We start from the raw sequence: 16,612 nt of genomic DNA on the forward strand, positions 1-16,612 counted from the left end.
TTCATTAATTCATTTAATTTCATCTTACTTTTTCACCATATAAATACCAGCAACTTCACCAAATGGCATATTTCTGCTTAGTTTGGGCATCAATTTAACAGGAATTGTTTTTTTTTAAAGCTCTATTTTCTCACTATATCATACTATATAAACCATAATATCCTGATATATCAAATATGGTGCAAACTTTATTTAGATTTAGTGTGTACAATGAAAGTCAATGGGGTCCAAAATAACATTGGCCTCCTTTCATTTTTCAAGGTTTCACAGGTTTGGTTAAATGAAAAAAAAAAAAAAAAAGTGAAGGTTGGTTATGTTTTTAATTGTGTGTAAAGTCATTTGGTGTATGTTTGTGGTTTAAAGCGCTTTTGTTGGCATGAGTTTGGCTGTGTAGTGAAGTGTACGATCCGTGACTCTAGCCATTGTTCCAGTAGTTGCCATGGATGAACCTGCTGTGCTGGTCTTCATCAGAAACATTAGATCACGTTGTCATTAATAGATGTCATTAATTAAATTGCTGTGACAACAGTAGGTTAAGTAATTCAGGGTGAGGTGTGAAACCAATGCAGTGGGACAGGCCTGTCTGCATGCACAACTTTTTATTTTCTTCTTTTAAATAGTATTAAACTTGTGTGTATATTAATGTTTGCTTTCAGTGCAGTGTTAATCATTTTCAGATATTTTTTTTTTTTAGTGTGAAATGTGTGAATAGCTATAATCGTGATTTAATGTGCGATTAGATGTATTGTTAGACGTGTGATTAGGCCTTATTCTTGAAACCAACATGAAAAGCCATTTGCAACCCAGATTTCTTCTGTAATGATGTACTTCTGAGTTAGGGCCTGAAAAATAAGAGTGCTTGGTAACATCAGCTGGAGAAAAAAAGTCATAGCAAAGGCAAACTTTGGTGATCTAATTTTGATGAAGACAAACATTTTCTTTTTTGTTTGCAGGGTCGGTTTCTACATTTGATTTTAGTGTTAAGTCAACATGAGTTGATGTAAGATCTTTTAGGCTTGAATCTCCTGCCTGAAATGATTGTCTGTTTTGAGAAGTAATAATGGTGTCATGAACATCAGTTGTGTCCGCTGATGCTCAGGAATGTTGGTGACAGGGTTTGACCAAAGTCAGAAATGAAGAATGGGATTATTAGTGTTTGACCGATAATGATTTTTTTAATTTCCAGTGTCGACATCTTAGAAAGCAGGGTGGCCGATTGCTAATATAAAGCTGATTAATATGTCAATGTGAATGTAATTTATATAGCATCCATTAAACAGGGTTGACCAATGTGCCGCACAATATAAACAGATCAATTGGACAATACAATATAATTACTAAAATACAGTGCAATAAAACTTCTTCATTGATTATAAGCCACATTAAAAAGATAACTCAGATTTAAAAACAGATAGTGATGATGCAGATCTAATACAGAAGGGCAGAGCGTTCCACATTCCACTGAAAAGGCGGAATATCACACTATTTCTTTTAAAAACACATGAATAACAATTGCTGAAATTAAATTAAATTAATATTTATATTTATTTTACACAATATTAGCAATAAATAATTTGAAAATAAATATAAAAAGTGCTGTCAAATTGATTTATCGCATCTACCGAAAAAATTGTGTGTATATATATATATAATATGTGTGTGTTTTAATATATATATAAACACACATACATGCACACACATACATATTATAATACTATGGAAGTCAATGGCTACCATCAACTGTTAAGCTTCCATTACTGTTTAATTAAATATTGATTAAGCCTTATTAAAGCTACTTAATTTATTTAGTCAAGTTTAGAGTTTAGTGAATGAATTTTCTTTGTCTTTTGTTGTTTGGTTATCAGCAGGTTTATTAGGCTGCTGTCACTTTAAGACCGAATGCACGGATGCAATACTGTTACACAAGTGCTTTCTTTCTTAACTGTGTATGTTCACTTAAGACAAAACAGACTGTGTTTACGAGAATACTCGCAAAAACGGCAATTTGACTTTTTGCATGTCTGCTATTTGACCGTTGAGGCGTGTATCCGAAGCCCACGTATACACTGAATATCTGCGTTCGGCTCAGTCTCGGTGCGCACACAGAAAGCCGCCTGGTGAACATTGTCTCTTTTGCTACTTAATGTGTTTTTAATAACATGGTTTAATATCAAGCACGTCCTCCGGTTTAGAAACAGTAGAGACTGCATTTTACAACACTGAGTTATCTGGCTGATTGAAAAGTTCAGGATTTTTGGGAGGAATGAAAGCGCACCGCTGTAAAGGAGAGGAAGGTGTGCATAATCGTTGGAAGCCAAAATTGAAATTGAAACATTTATTATGATTTATTATATGCCCAGCCCTAGTCTGTTTCTCACACAAAGCAATATCAGACTTGGAATATAGTCGTATCGTAGTGTTATATGCCTATTATATAGCTTTTTTGGAGCTTAGTCTGCATTCACTTTCACTATGGAAATTAGGACATGTCCCAGCATGATGCAAGTAGATGACAGAACTTTTATTTTTGAGTGAACTGTCCTTTGAAGGAAATACTGAAGGATGATTTTGTTTGCCTCAACAGTTTAAATAACAATTTTTATGAAACGTTGTATTCATTCTAGGGTTGCATGATATTTTGAAATAAAAGCGATATGGTGCAGGATGCGTTTATCCTGTAAATATACAGTATGTGCTAGCGGTTTCAAAGTGTGGTTCATGATAGTGTTTCAGAGACTCAGAAGAACAGCTTGAATCATTTACCGTGACTCAAGCCGTTCTGAGACGCTGTGAGCTGCACACGTGTAAATGAACATACAGTGCCTTCACTCTGAAACTGGCAGCAAGTGTATTTATTTGCCTGCACCATAAACATAAAAGCTTGATGGTAAACCATTTGAAAATTAAGACATATAGGGCCAGATTTACTAAACAGAGCAAATTAGCCTTAGAGCGCAATCCCGTAATAGCGCCGATGGGAGTGTGAAGTTCTGCACGTGATCTACTGACGGTGAGCAAATTAAAGAACACCGACGCAGCCGGATCATTTCCATAATGACCAACTCAATCTACCAAGAGCAGCGCACATTAGCGTCTGGTTTAAGACGTGCTTTTTTTGTGCAGTAAATAATGGCAGAAATACCGGTAAATTGTCCAGGGCAAACCTTAGTAAATCACCTTGCATTCATTTAAATACTCTCCTCTCATAAATATTGAGTCTGGAAGGTAAACTCCTACAAATGGATTAGCAATAAGGTCATCTGCAAAAATAACCCTGTCCATGCCTTTTCAGCACATTTTTCACTGCGTGACTTTAGTAAATCCTGACAGTAGTTTTTTTTTTATGCAAGTGGAAAGAGTTGTTGTTGTTGTTCTTTTTATTTAATTTTTTTATTTTTTATCATTCAGCCTTAAAAGGATTTCATGCTTCAAACCATTCTTCAGAGTAAAAAGTAATTTTTCAGCTCTTTTTTTTCCATTTTCGATGCAGATGCTTTTGCCAACAAAACCACCCCAAATCATTCTAGAATGACTCTTTCCAAATAGAGCTATTCAAGTCACAATATATATTGCAGAAAAGTGAAATATTGCAATGTCAGTTTTATTTTTAATATGGTGCAGTCCAAATTAATTTCCCTTATTCCCCTAAATCCTTGTGTTGAAAGTGTCATTTTCAGTTGTGTTGGATTGTCAGTGTCCAGTCTGTCCACTCAACACCCCTCTGCTGACCTGTTTCCACAGGAAGATCTGTGTGCACTGTAAGTGTGTGCGGGAAGAGCATGTGGTGCGCTCGGTGCCCGGCCAGCTGGAGAGAATGATGATGAAGCTGGTGTCAGACTTCCAGAGGCACTCCATATCCGACGACGACTCGGGCTGCGCCTCGGAAGAGTACGCCTGGGTGCCGCCCGGAATCAAGCCTGAGCAGGTGAACCTGGAAACAGTCAAAGTCAAATTTACGTCAAAGTAAAGTGTTAAGTGAGCGTTTGGTCTGAATCAGCCAATCACAGCCTCAAGCTGCCCTTTTTCACCTCAGCTGTCCTGTGTAGCGCCAGTGTTGATGTTCAGTTCTGCATTTCATTTGATCATGGCCAATAACTGCCCATTTATAACATTCGAGACTGTACCTATGTGTAAATGCAACTAATGGTTTATGCATTTTTTTTTTTTTTTTTTGGCAAATGATTCTTGTGATGAGGCAAACGCTGATGGAATTGTGAAATCCAGTCATAAAAATTGACAGTATAATATCGAATGTCATGAAATTTGGCAAATTTAGTTCACAAACATGTCTGTTGTGAATCCACTCACCACTCAAAACGTCAGTTTTTGTCCACTTTCCAGAGCTGACTTCTGAACTCACACAAATCTTCTCGTTACAAGTTAACTTCTAACAAATAAAGTGTTGAGGCTGAATAAGAGATGCATTGCACAGTCAGCTTCATTGATTATAACTTTGAAACTTTGTGAGATCGCGATAAATAGAGACGAGCGACAGCTTTTTAGTGATTTAGCTTTCTAGGCAATATACATTTCATTCAGAATTTGAATAAAACATTTGCTTTGCTGCATTAGGTAAGGGAATGGTTATTTATTATTCAGATTAGCTGCCATGCCAAATCACGCATGCTTGCTTTTCTGTTCGAATTAAACTGGTTTGCGAACTGGTTTACCTTCAGGAAAAATATTATTACTATTGTACAGTAGAATGTATTTCTCAAAGTAATAATAATAAAACTATTAAAACTTAAAGGGGTGATGAACTGAGAAATCAAATTTTGCTTGAGCTTTTGACATATAAGAGGTCATCATATTATAAGAATATCCTGTAAATTTCAGAACTGAAAACTTCCTTGTTAGTCCAATAAAAGCTTTTACTGACACCAGGCCCAGCGAACGACAGGTTTTTCAACGGCTACTTCCTGTTTAGCCCCACCCACCAATTCACGCATTACATGAAACTCATTATAATATGCAAAACTGTTATCCAATCATAGCAGTGGGCGTTTACTTCCAAGTCTTCAATGCGTCACGCCCATAAAAACCGAGCGTTTCAGGAGCTAGGCTCAAAACCAGGGTAGAAAATAGCCGATTACTTATTCATTTTGATGTTTTTGAATGTTAAAACCAAGCGAACGTCATAAGTTGACCTCACACACCAATATATATATATTTTTAAAGCCAGTTCATGACCCCTTTAAAAAAATGAATTGATACATCTTCATTTGATGAAGAAAAAAAAATGAATTTGGGGGAAAATATTACGGAATTTGGGGGAAAATAAAAAGGATTCCTAAGACCCCAGACATAATCTGTCACACTATTATATGTGTGTTTTTGTGTTCTTCTATGTACAGGTTTATCAATACTTCAGCTGTATTCCAGAGGACAAGGTCCCGTACGTGAACAGTCCAGGAGAACGATACCGTATTAAACAGCTCTTGCACCAGCTGCCAGCCCATGACAGCGAGGTAAAGCCCCTCAGTCTTAGCGTGTCTTCATCAATTCATCATTCACATTGGCCTGAATACATTAATGACGTCATGTTGTAAGTCTGTGTTGGTCTTGCGTGAGCTGTAACAGTATTGTAAATGTGTGTGTGTGTGTGTGCATAGCCTCAGTACTGTAACTCTCTGGATGAAGAAGAGAAGAAAGAATTGAAGTTATTCAGCCAGCAAAGGAAGAGAGAGAATCTGGGCCGGGGCATCGTACGACTTTTTCCAGTCACCATGACTGGAGCCATCTGTCAACAGGTAGAGAACGAGGGACAGTCTGCTGATGAGATCAGTCCGGATGCAACTCTTCAGCTGTAATATCCCCTTGAAATGTGAACTTACACTTCCTCCTTCCAGAAATAGTGCATACTTAGCCGAGTACCACTTCAGCTCAAGTATAGAGTGTGCGGAGAACTGCTTGAGCAGAAGAGGCACTCGTCTGGCATGCGGCTTCTGGAAACTTTCTGATATGCAGTGATAAATTCAAACACCAGTCTGGCCAGTGCCAAGTCAGATAGCATATGTACTAGATAAAACCGCATACTTTCCATACACCCCCTGCGATATTTCATGTGTTTTGCCACATTTCAACACCCATAATGCACTCCAGATGATGAGGAGCTGCCAAGAGGGTGTGACTGTGTTGAGAAGAGGCACATTATTACAAGTCTTGTTCTGTTGATTTGTGTGTTTTTATGTCATCAAACACAGAACATAGTTGTAATCTTTCTTTCATATTTCTACTTGTGAAGTTCATAATTTTGACTTTATTATAGCTTTTTATTATAGAGGTGTCACCCTGCTAAAGAACAGTGATGTGCTGTTAAAGCAAAGTTAAAGGGTACTAGATGTATTGAAGCAGAATTAACTCTTTTTCTCATGGTAAAATCACTGTAACTACCTTGAGTGGGTTATTTTTTAATGTTCAATAAATCATTTGAATTATTGATGATAAAAATGAGTATAAACTATTATTTCGCCTAGAAATGTCCACCTAGTTTAACTAAATTCTGTTTTATATAAACATGTAGTCATTTTCATAAAAAGAAATGTATCAAAAATATTGATGACTTTTTTTGTCCAATCAGATGCTCTGTGGAATGAAAATGTCTCCTGGGGACAGGGGGCCTAAAATAATAATAATTATTTGAATGTTTTATTTTATTTTATTTTATTATAAAATTATTTAATCATTAAAGGAAACACTTTAGTAATAACACTATTGTACTATACAATATAGATTTAATATGTTATAATAATCAATTACAGTACAATTCATAATATTATTTAAATTAATTATATTTATTAAATTATAAACAATTATGTGCATAAAGAAAAATGTATTTACTATAGTAATAATTGTATTGCATTGCAAAATAAGATATATTAAGTACAACAGTAAAATGACAATATTTATCTTAATTTCTTTGCTTTATTTTTTTGCAATATTTATCTTAACTTCTTTGCTTTCAAACATTAAAAAATCATAGAGCTTTATTTTGTTATTATATTATTGTTATATAATTTTCACTGAAAGGTGATCATTTTGTATCTCTGAAGCAGAAAATCATGAATGATCGTTATGATAAAAACGAATGGCTAATAAAAAAGGGGGCGTTTCTTCGATGTGTCCTGCACAAACTTCCTGTTTCAAGAGGAAATAAATCAATACAGGGAAGAAAAATTGCACTGATCCAGAGATTTCATGGGATCTTGAACTGTTACTGCTACCTTGGTTGTTATATGACATCACAGCGGTCATGTGGGAGCGGTCAGGGCTTCCATAAAATGCTGAGTTTTCAACTTGTAATTATGACTTTCTAACCCTCTCTTCCCATCCCTCTGTTTTCTCTTTTTCCCTTCCCTCTCCTCTATGACTGCTGATCAGTGTGGAAGGCAGATTAGCGGCGGTGACATAGCGGTGTTTGCGTCACGTGCGGGTCACGGCTCCTGCTGGCACCCTCAGTGTTTCCAGTGCGCTTCCTGTAACGAGCTGCTGGTCGACCTCATCTACTTCTACCAGGACGGACACATCTACTGCGGGCGGCACCACGCTGAACACATCAAACCCCGATGCCAGGCCTGCGACGAGGTGAGCGCTGCACTTCAGCTCTAGAGTTCACCTCTATCGTTTCTATTTTCATTCAATCAGTGAGACAGAATTGGTTGTGTAGTGCATATCACACATGTGCCTTGGTGCTCAGCAGGAGATACAGGTTCAATCCTGGCCTGCAACAATCCCATTTTATCATATTAACTTAAATTGAATTTGCTCCCAGCCCTGCATCACTTACCGAATGGAACAGAAACTGAGGTGGTGCCACGTGACCTTAGACTATATCTTCCTCAGGTCATCTTTGCGGACGAGTGTACGGAGGCCGAGGGGCGGCACTGGCACATGAAGCATTTCTGCTGTTTTGAGTGCGAGGCGGCGCTGGGGGGTCAGCGGTACATCATGAGAGAGAGTCGGCCCTACTGCTGCCGCTGCTACGAGTCCCTGTACGCCGAATACTGCGACACCTGCGGAGAACATATCGGTGAGGACAGAAAAAACGCTCTCTAGATCTATTCTTAAATATAACTAAAGTGTAAACCATGTTGGCAGCATCAGTCATGCATCAGCGATCCAGGGGGATTAAGAGACACTTTTTAGGGGCCAAGCACTGAAAGTGCGTAGGCACCTATTGTTTCTGTTCCCGTTCCTACTATTATTAGGGGCCAAGCACTGAAGGTGCGGGCACCTATTGTATCTGTTCCCGTTCTTATTCTTCTTTTTAGGGGCCAAGCACTGAAGGTGCGGGCACCTATTGTATCTGTTCCCGTACCAAAAATAATTCTTCTTCTTCTTCCGCTCTGGGAGTCTATGGCAGCCCATAGAACCGATCGCGGGAAAGTTGTAATGGTTTGACATTCGGATAGAGGACAGTCCCAACATTAAATACACCAATTTTGGTGTGTCTAAGTCATTCCCTCTAGCGCCACCAACTGTCCAAAGTTTCACTCATGTTTATTCTAATAACTTTTGAACCACAAGGGCTAGAAACAAAATTCTTTTTTCCTCTGATTCCTGACCTCGTGACGATTCGATTGCACCCAATGACGTCATTTTGCGCCATGAAAAGTTTTCCGCCATTTTGAATTTTCCGAAAAAGCTACTTTTTCGAACTCCTCCTAGGCCGTTGCTCCAATTTCCATGAAAATTGAATCAGATCATCTACAGACCATGCCGACAAAAAGTTATGGAATTCAAGTTGATTCGCTTAGCAATTTTCGAAAAAACCCACAAACAAATTTTACGTAGCGCTTGCGAAAACAGACGTAAGGCTGTATCTCCGCAACGCTTTGTTGGATTCAGACCAAATTTGCCACATGTCATCACAAGCATGACTTGAGGCTACATGCTGCGTTTCGGCGCAGCGCCACCTACTGGTCCGGAGATATGAAAAATGGCTATTTTTGCTTATAACTTCTGAACAGTTTGCCCAAAAATCATCAAATTGGTCTCGTTAGATTCAGGCCAACATGCTGAGTCGACTGATATCCAATTTTACCATGTCGGCCATTTTGGCTGTCGGCCATTTTGAATTTTGTGCTAAAATGCTGTATTTTAAGAACGCATGAATGGATTGTTACGAAACATGGTATGGGTCATCAGCACGATGCCCTGAAGGAGCGTGAGAAGTTTCGAAACAGCGCCACCTTGTGGTCAAAAGTTATAACAACATTTCCAAAAAGGCTAATAACCTTTGAATACATCTGCCTATTGAAATGCCACTGGTCTCAATAGATTCGCTGGGTCACGCTGAGAACATAGATACCAAGTTTGCCATATTTGGCCGAACTTCCTGTCCGCCATCTTGATTTTCAGTCAAAACCTACTTTGTCGAACTCCTCCTAGACCGTTTGTCCGATTTTCACCAAAATCGAATCGTATCATCTCCACACTGTACCGACAAAAAGTTATGGAATTCGTGTTGATTCGTCAAACCGTTCTCAAATACCGCGCAAACAAATTTTACGTTGTGCTACAGCTACAGATTTAGTGCAAAAGTACTACATCGCCCATAACTCCTAGAGTCCGTTTGTCCTAGACTCAAGTGTCTCACACCACTGTGATTCCTGGCTCAAGGCGGACAAAATGGCTATCTCCAATTTCGATTTAGGCCAGAAAAATTTTCTGCTATGTCGAATTTTGTCCGAAACCTACTTTTGCAAACTAGTCCTAGGTTTTTCACCAGATCGGAACCAAACCAGTCTAGGACATTTCTCTGGACTCTCTAGATCAATAAATATCGAAAAAAAAAGTTGAACTTTTGCATTTGGGTGGCTGTAACAGGGTCATTTAGAAAAGGGGCGTGGCAAAATACACTAAAAAGCCTATAAATCCCATATGAAAATTCAGAACTTCACCAAAATTGATGAGCATATGTGTCAGAACATGGTGAGGAAGCATGCAGAGTTTCATGGAGATCGGACCATAGGTGGCGCTGTAACTGGCAAAAAGCCTTCAATCTTATTAGGGGTTCAAGCATGAAATGCTGAAACCCTATTGTAATTAAGGATTCGTAAAACGCATCGTGCAGGCCAAACCGTAAGGCCTAGAGACGTGAAACCTGGCCAGATGGTAGGCCTCAATTTGGGGACAACCTATCAGAGTATGACCCCGAATGGCCCATAGGTGGCGCTACAGCAACCAAAAGTTCAAAATTGATCATAGCTCTTAGACCGTTTGTCCCAGGATCAAGTGCCCCAAATCGTTGGAATCCTTGGCTCAAGGCGGACAAAATGGCCATCTCCGATTTCGATTTAGGCCAGAAAAAATTTCTGCTATGTCGAATTTTGTCCAAAACCTACTTTTGCGAACTAGTCCCTGGTTTTTCGCCCGACCGGAGCCAAACCAGTCTAGGACATTTCTCTGGACTCTCTCGATCAATAGTTTTTGAAAAAAAGTAGAATTTTTGCATTTGGTTGGCTATAACAGGGTCATTTGGAAAATGGGCGGGGCAAAATACAGTCAAAAGCCTATAAATCCTAAACAAAAACTCAGAACATCACGAAAATCGCTGAGCATATGTGTCATGACATGGTGAACAAGCGTGCCGAGTTTCATGCAGATCGGACCATAGGTGGCACTATAAATGGCAAAAAGGTTCCCTTATTATTAGGGGCCAAGCACTGAAGGTGCGGGCACCTATTGTATCTGTTCCCGTACCAAAAATAATTCTTCTTCTTCTTCCGCTCTGGGAGTCTATGGCAGCCCATAGAACCGATCGCGGGAAAGTTGTAATGGTTTGACATTCGGATAGAGGACAGTCCCAACATTAAATACACCAATTTTGGTGTGTCTAAGTCATTCCCTCTAGCGCCACCAACTGTCCAAAGTTTCACTCATGTTTATTCTAATAACTTTTGAACCACAAGGGCTAGAAACAAAATTCTTTTTTCCTCTGATTCCTGACCTCGTGACGATTCGATTGCACCCAATGACGTCATTTTGCGCCATGAAAAGTTTTCCGCCATTTTGAATTTTCCGAAAAAGCTACTTTTTCAAACTCCTCCTAGGCCGTTGCTCCAATTTCCATGAAAATTGAATCAGATCATCTACAGACCATGCCGACAAAAAGTTATGGAATTCAAGTTGATTCGAATTACCGTTCTCGAATACCGCGCAAATAAATTTTACGTAGCGCTTGCGAAAACAGACGTAAGGCCGTATCTCCACAACGCTTTATCGGATTCAGACCAAATTTGGTACATGTCATCACAAGCATGACCTGAGGCTACATGCTGCGTTTCGGCGCAGCGCCACCTACTGGTCCGGAGATATGAAGAATTTATATTTTTGCTTATAACTTCTGAACGGTTTGTCCAAAAATCACAAAAGTGGTCTCGTTAGATTCAGGGCATCGTGCTGAGTCGACTGATATCCAATTTTCCCATATCGGCCATTTTGGCTGTCGGCCATTTTGAATTATGTGCTAAAATGCTGTATTTTATGAACGCATGAACGTATCGTTACGAAACTCAGTATGGGTCATCAGTACAACGCCCTACAGGTACTCAAAAATTTATGAGACAGCGCCACCTTTTGGTCAAAAGTTATAATGAAATTTCCAAAAATGCTAATAACTTTTGAATAAATTTGCCTATAGTAATGACACTGATCTCAATAGATTCCTTGGGTTATGCTGAAAACATAGATACCAATTTTGCCATAGTCAGCCAAACTTCCTGTCCGCCATCTTTATTTTCTTTTAAAACCTACTTTTTCGAACTCCTCCTAGACCGAACGTCCGATTTTCACCAAAATCGGATCGTGTCATCTCCAGACCGTGCCGAGTAAAAGTTATGGATTTCGTGTCGATAGACGAAACCGTTTTCGTATACCGCAGCGGCAAATTTGAGGCATGATGCCAAAATGACTATTCAGGCTTTATATCTGCAATGCCTTGACATATTGACACCAAACTTTGTATGTGTCATTGTCACTTCACTCTGACCACATCACATCAGTTTCGTAATTGCGCCACCTATTGGTCGAAAGTGATAATCATATTTTTAGTTATTGTATGTGATTTTTCAACCATTTTGCCAAAATTCATCTTCAAATGTCTTTAATTGCTCCTTGCTGCAGTTTGTCTCACACTTTCAGCCATGTAGGCATATCTCGTCGTCTGCTTTTGCGCTTGGCCCCGTAATGGCTGCTTGCAGCTATATTTAGGGGCCAAGCACTGAAGGTGCGGGCACCTATTGTATCTGTTCCCGTTCTTATTCTTCTTTTTCTTTTTCTTCCGACTGGGCGTCTATGGCAGCCTATAGAACCGTTTGCGGGAAACTTATACAAATTGGCACAGTGATATAGGACAGCCTGAACTATCACCATAGCAAATTTGGAGTCTCCAACTCATTCCCTCTAGCGCCACCAGCTGTCCAAAGTTTCACTCATGTTTATGCTAATAACTTTTGAACCACAAGGCCTATCAACAAAATTCTTTTTTCCTCTGATTCCTGAGCTCACGACGATTCGACTGCACCCTATGACGTCATTTTCCGTCATAATAGTTTTCCCGCCATTTTGAATTTTCAGAAAAACCTACTTTTTCGAACTCCTCCTAGGCCGTTGCTCCGAATTTCACGAAAAATGAACCAGATCATCTCCAGACCTTGACGACCAAAAGTTATGGAATTCAAGTTGAATCGAATTACCGTTCTCAAATACCGCGCAAATAAATTTTACGTAGCGCTTGCAAAAACAGACGTAAGGCTGTATCTCCACAACGCTTTATCGGATTCAGACCAAATTTGGTACATGTCATCACAAGCATGACTTGAGGCTACATGCTGCGTTTCGGCGCAGCGCCACCTACTGGTCCGGAGATATGAATAATTTATGTTTTTGCTTATAACTTCTGAACGGTTTGTCCAAAAATCACAAAAGTGGTCTCGTTAGATTCAGGGCGTCGTGCTGAGTTGACTGATATCCAATTTTCCCATATCGGTCATTTTGGCTGTCGGCCATTTTGAATTATGTGCTAAAATGCTGTATTTTATGAACGCATGAACGTATCGTTACGAAACTCAGTATGGGTCATCAGTACAACGCCCTAAAGGTACTCAAAAGATTATGAGACAGCGCCACCTTTTGGTCAAAAGTTATAATGACATTTCCAAAAATGCTAATAACTTTTGAATAAATTTGCCTATAGTAATGACACTGATCTCAATAGATTCCTTGGGTTATGCTGAAAACATAGATACCAATTTTGCCATAGTCAGCCAAACTTCCTGTCCGCCATCTTTATTTTCTTTTAAAACCTACTTTTTCGAACTCCTCCTAGACCGAACGTCCAATTTTCACCAAAATCGGATCGTGTCATCTCCAGACCGTGCCGAGTAAAAGTTATGGATTTCGTGTTGATAGACAAAACCGTTTTTGTATACCGCAGTGGCAAAGTTGAGGCATGATGCCAAAATGACTATTCAGGCTTTATATCTGCAATGCCTTGACATATTGACACCAAACTTTGTAAGTGTCATTGTCACTTCACTCTGACCACATCACATCAGTTTCGTAACTGCGCCACCTATTGGTCGAAAGTGATAATCATATTTTTAGTTATTGTATGTGATTTTTCAACCATTTTGCCAAAATTCATCTTCAAATGTCTTTAATTGCTCCTTGCTGCAGTGGGTCTCACACTCCCAGCCACTTTGGCATGTCTTGTCGTCTTGCTTGCGCTTGGCCCCGGTGATTGCTGCTTGCAGCTATATTTCTTTTTCTTTTTCTTCTTCCGACTGGGCGTCTATGGCAGCCTATAGAACCGTTTGCGGGAAACTTATGAAAATTGGCACAGTGATAGAGGACAATCTGAACTATCACCATAGCAAATTTGGAGTCTCCAACTCATTCCCTCTAGCGCCACCAGCTGTCCAAAGTTTCACTCATGTTTATGCTAATAACTTTTGAACCACAAGGGCTAGAAACAAAATTCTTTTTTCCTCTGATTCCTGAGCTCATGACGATTCGACTACACCCTATGACGTCATTTTCCGTCATAATAGTTTTCCCGCCATTTTGAATTTTCCGAAAAACCTACTTTTTCGAACTCCTCCTAGGCCGTTGCTCCGAATTTCACGAAAAATGAACCAGATCATCTCCAGACCTGGACAACCAAAAGTTATGGAATTCAAGTTGATTCGAATTACCGTTCTCGAATACCGCGCAAATAAATTTTACGTAGCGCTTGCGAAAACAGACGTAAGGCCGTATCTCCACAACGCTTTATCGGATTCAGACCAAATTTGGTACATGTCATCACAAGCATGATCTGAGGCTACATGCTGCGTTTCGGCGCAGCGCCACCTACTGGTCTGGAGATATGAAGAATTTATGTTTTTGCTTATAACTTCTGAACGGTTTGTTCAAAAATCACAAAAGTGGTCTCGTTAGATTCAGGGCGTCGTGCTGAGTTGACTGATATTCAATTTTCCCATATCGGCCATTTTGGCTGTCGGCCATTTCGAATTATGTGCTAAAATGCTGTATTTTATGAACACATGAACGTATCGTTACGAAACTCAGTATGGGTCATCAGTACAACGCCCTAAAGGTACTCAAAAGATTATGAGACAGCGCCACCTTTTGGTCAAAAGTTATAATGAAATTTCCAAAAATGCTAATAACTTTTGAATAAATTTGCCTATTGTAATGACACTGATCTCAATAGATTCATTGGGTTATGCTGAAAACATAGATACCAATTTTGCCATAGTCAGCCAAACTTCCTGTCCGCCATCTTTATTTTCTTTTAAAACCTACTTTTTCGAACTCCTCCTAGACCGAACGTCCGATTTTCACCAAAATCGGATCGTGTCATCTCCAGACCGTGCCGAGTAAAAGTTATGGATTTCGTGTCGATAGACGAAACCGTTTTCGTATACCGCAGTGGCAAAGTTGAGGCATGATGCCAAAATGACTATTCAGGCTTTATATCTGCAATGCCTTGACATATTGACACCAAACTTTGTATATGTCATTGTCACTTCACTCTGACCACATCACAACAGTTTTGTAACTGCGCCACCTATTGGTCTAAAGTGATAATCTATTAAATCATATTTTTAAGTTAATGCATGTGATTTTTCAACCATTTTGCCAAAATTCATCTTTAAATGTCTTCAATTGCTCCTTGCTGCAGTTGATCTCTCACTCTCAGCCACTTTGGCACGTCTTGTCGTCTTGCTTGCGCTTGGCCCCGGTGATTGCTGCTTGCAGCTATATTTATTATTATTATTCATTGTTCCGACTGGGAGTCTATGGCAGCCCATAGAACCGCTTGCGGGAAAGTTATGAAATTTGGCACACATATAGAGGACAGTCTGAACTATCACCATAGCAAATTTGGAGTCTCCAAATCAATCCCTCTAGCGCCACCAACTGTCCAAAGTTGCAAAATTCTTTTTTCCTCTGATTCCTGAGCTCATGACGATTCGACTGCACCCTATGACGTCATTTTCCGTCATAATAGTTTTCCCGCCATTTTGAAATATCCGAAAAACCTACTTTTTCGAACTCCTCCTAGGCCGTTGGTCCGAATTTCACGAAAATTGAACCAGATCATCTCCAGACTATGCCGACAAAAAGTCATGGAAATCAAGTTGATTTGAATTACCGTTCTCGAATACAGCGCAAAAAAATTTTACGTAGCACTTGCGAAAACAGGCTCAATGCTGTATCTCCACAACGCTTTATCAGATTCAGACCAAATTTGGTACATGTCATCACAAGCATAACCTCCTCAGGCTCCTACATGCTGCATTTCGGCGCCGCGCCACCTACTGGTCCGGAGATATGAAGAATTTATGTTTTTGCTTATAACTTCTGAACGGTTTGTCCAAAAATCACAAAAGTGGTCTCGTTAGATTCAGGGCGTCGTGCTGAGTTGACTGATATCCAATTTTCCCATATCGCCCATTTTGGCTGTCGGCCATTTTGAATTATGTGCTAAAATGCTGTATTTTATGAATGCATGAACGTATCGTTACGAAACTCAGTATGGGTCATCAGTACAAGGCCCTAAAGGTACTCAAATGATTATGAGACAGCGCCACCTTTTGGTCAAAAGTTATAATGAAATTTCCAAAAATGCTAATAACTTTTGAATAAATTTGCCTATAGTAATGACACTAATCTCAATAGATTCCTTGGGTTATGCTGAAAACATAGATACCAATTTTGCCATAGTCAGTCAAACTTCCTGTCCGCCATCTTTATTTTCTTTTAAAACCTACTTTTTCGAACTCCTCCTAGACCGAACGTCCGATTTTCACCAAAATTGGATCGTGTCATCTCCAGACCGTGCCGAGTAAAAGTTATGGATTTCGTGTCGATAGACAAAACCGTTTTCGTATACCGCAGTGGCAAAGTTGAGGCATGATGCCAAAATGACTATTCAGGCTTTATATCTGCAATGCCTTGACATATTGACACCAAACTTTGTATGTGTCCATTGGCACTTCACTCTGACCACATCACATCAGTTTCGTAACTGCGCCACCTATTGGTCGAAAGTGATAATCATATTTTTAGTTAATGTATCAACCATTGTGCCAAAATTCAT

General features: G+C 39.4%; 1 protein-coding gene across 2 annotated transcripts in view; it reads left to right on the forward strand.

Moving 5' to 3' along the window:
* prickle3 (prickle homolog 3) overlaps positions 1-16,612 on the forward strand; it is a 54,254-nt gene that overhangs the window by 27,500 nt on the left and 10,142 nt on the right. For both annotated transcript variants that reach the window (XM_079637324.1, XM_079637325.1), the window contains 5 exons: positions 3,742-3,925; positions 5,355-5,468; positions 5,613-5,750; positions 7,381-7,584; positions 7,843-8,029. In XM_079637324.1, coding sequence (XP_079493450.1) covers positions 3,742-3,925; positions 5,355-5,468; positions 5,613-5,750; positions 7,381-7,584; positions 7,843-8,029 — 827 coding nt within the window. The remainder of the gene's footprint in view (positions 1-3,741; positions 3,926-5,354; positions 5,469-5,612; positions 5,751-7,380; positions 7,585-7,842; positions 8,030-16,612) is intronic.

The sequence above is a fragment of the Phoxinus phoxinus genome (assembly GCF_949152265.1).
Source record: "Phoxinus phoxinus genome assembly, chromosome: 15".
Taxonomy (NCBI): domain Eukaryota; kingdom Metazoa; phylum Chordata; class Actinopteri; order Cypriniformes; family Leuciscidae; genus Phoxinus; species Phoxinus phoxinus.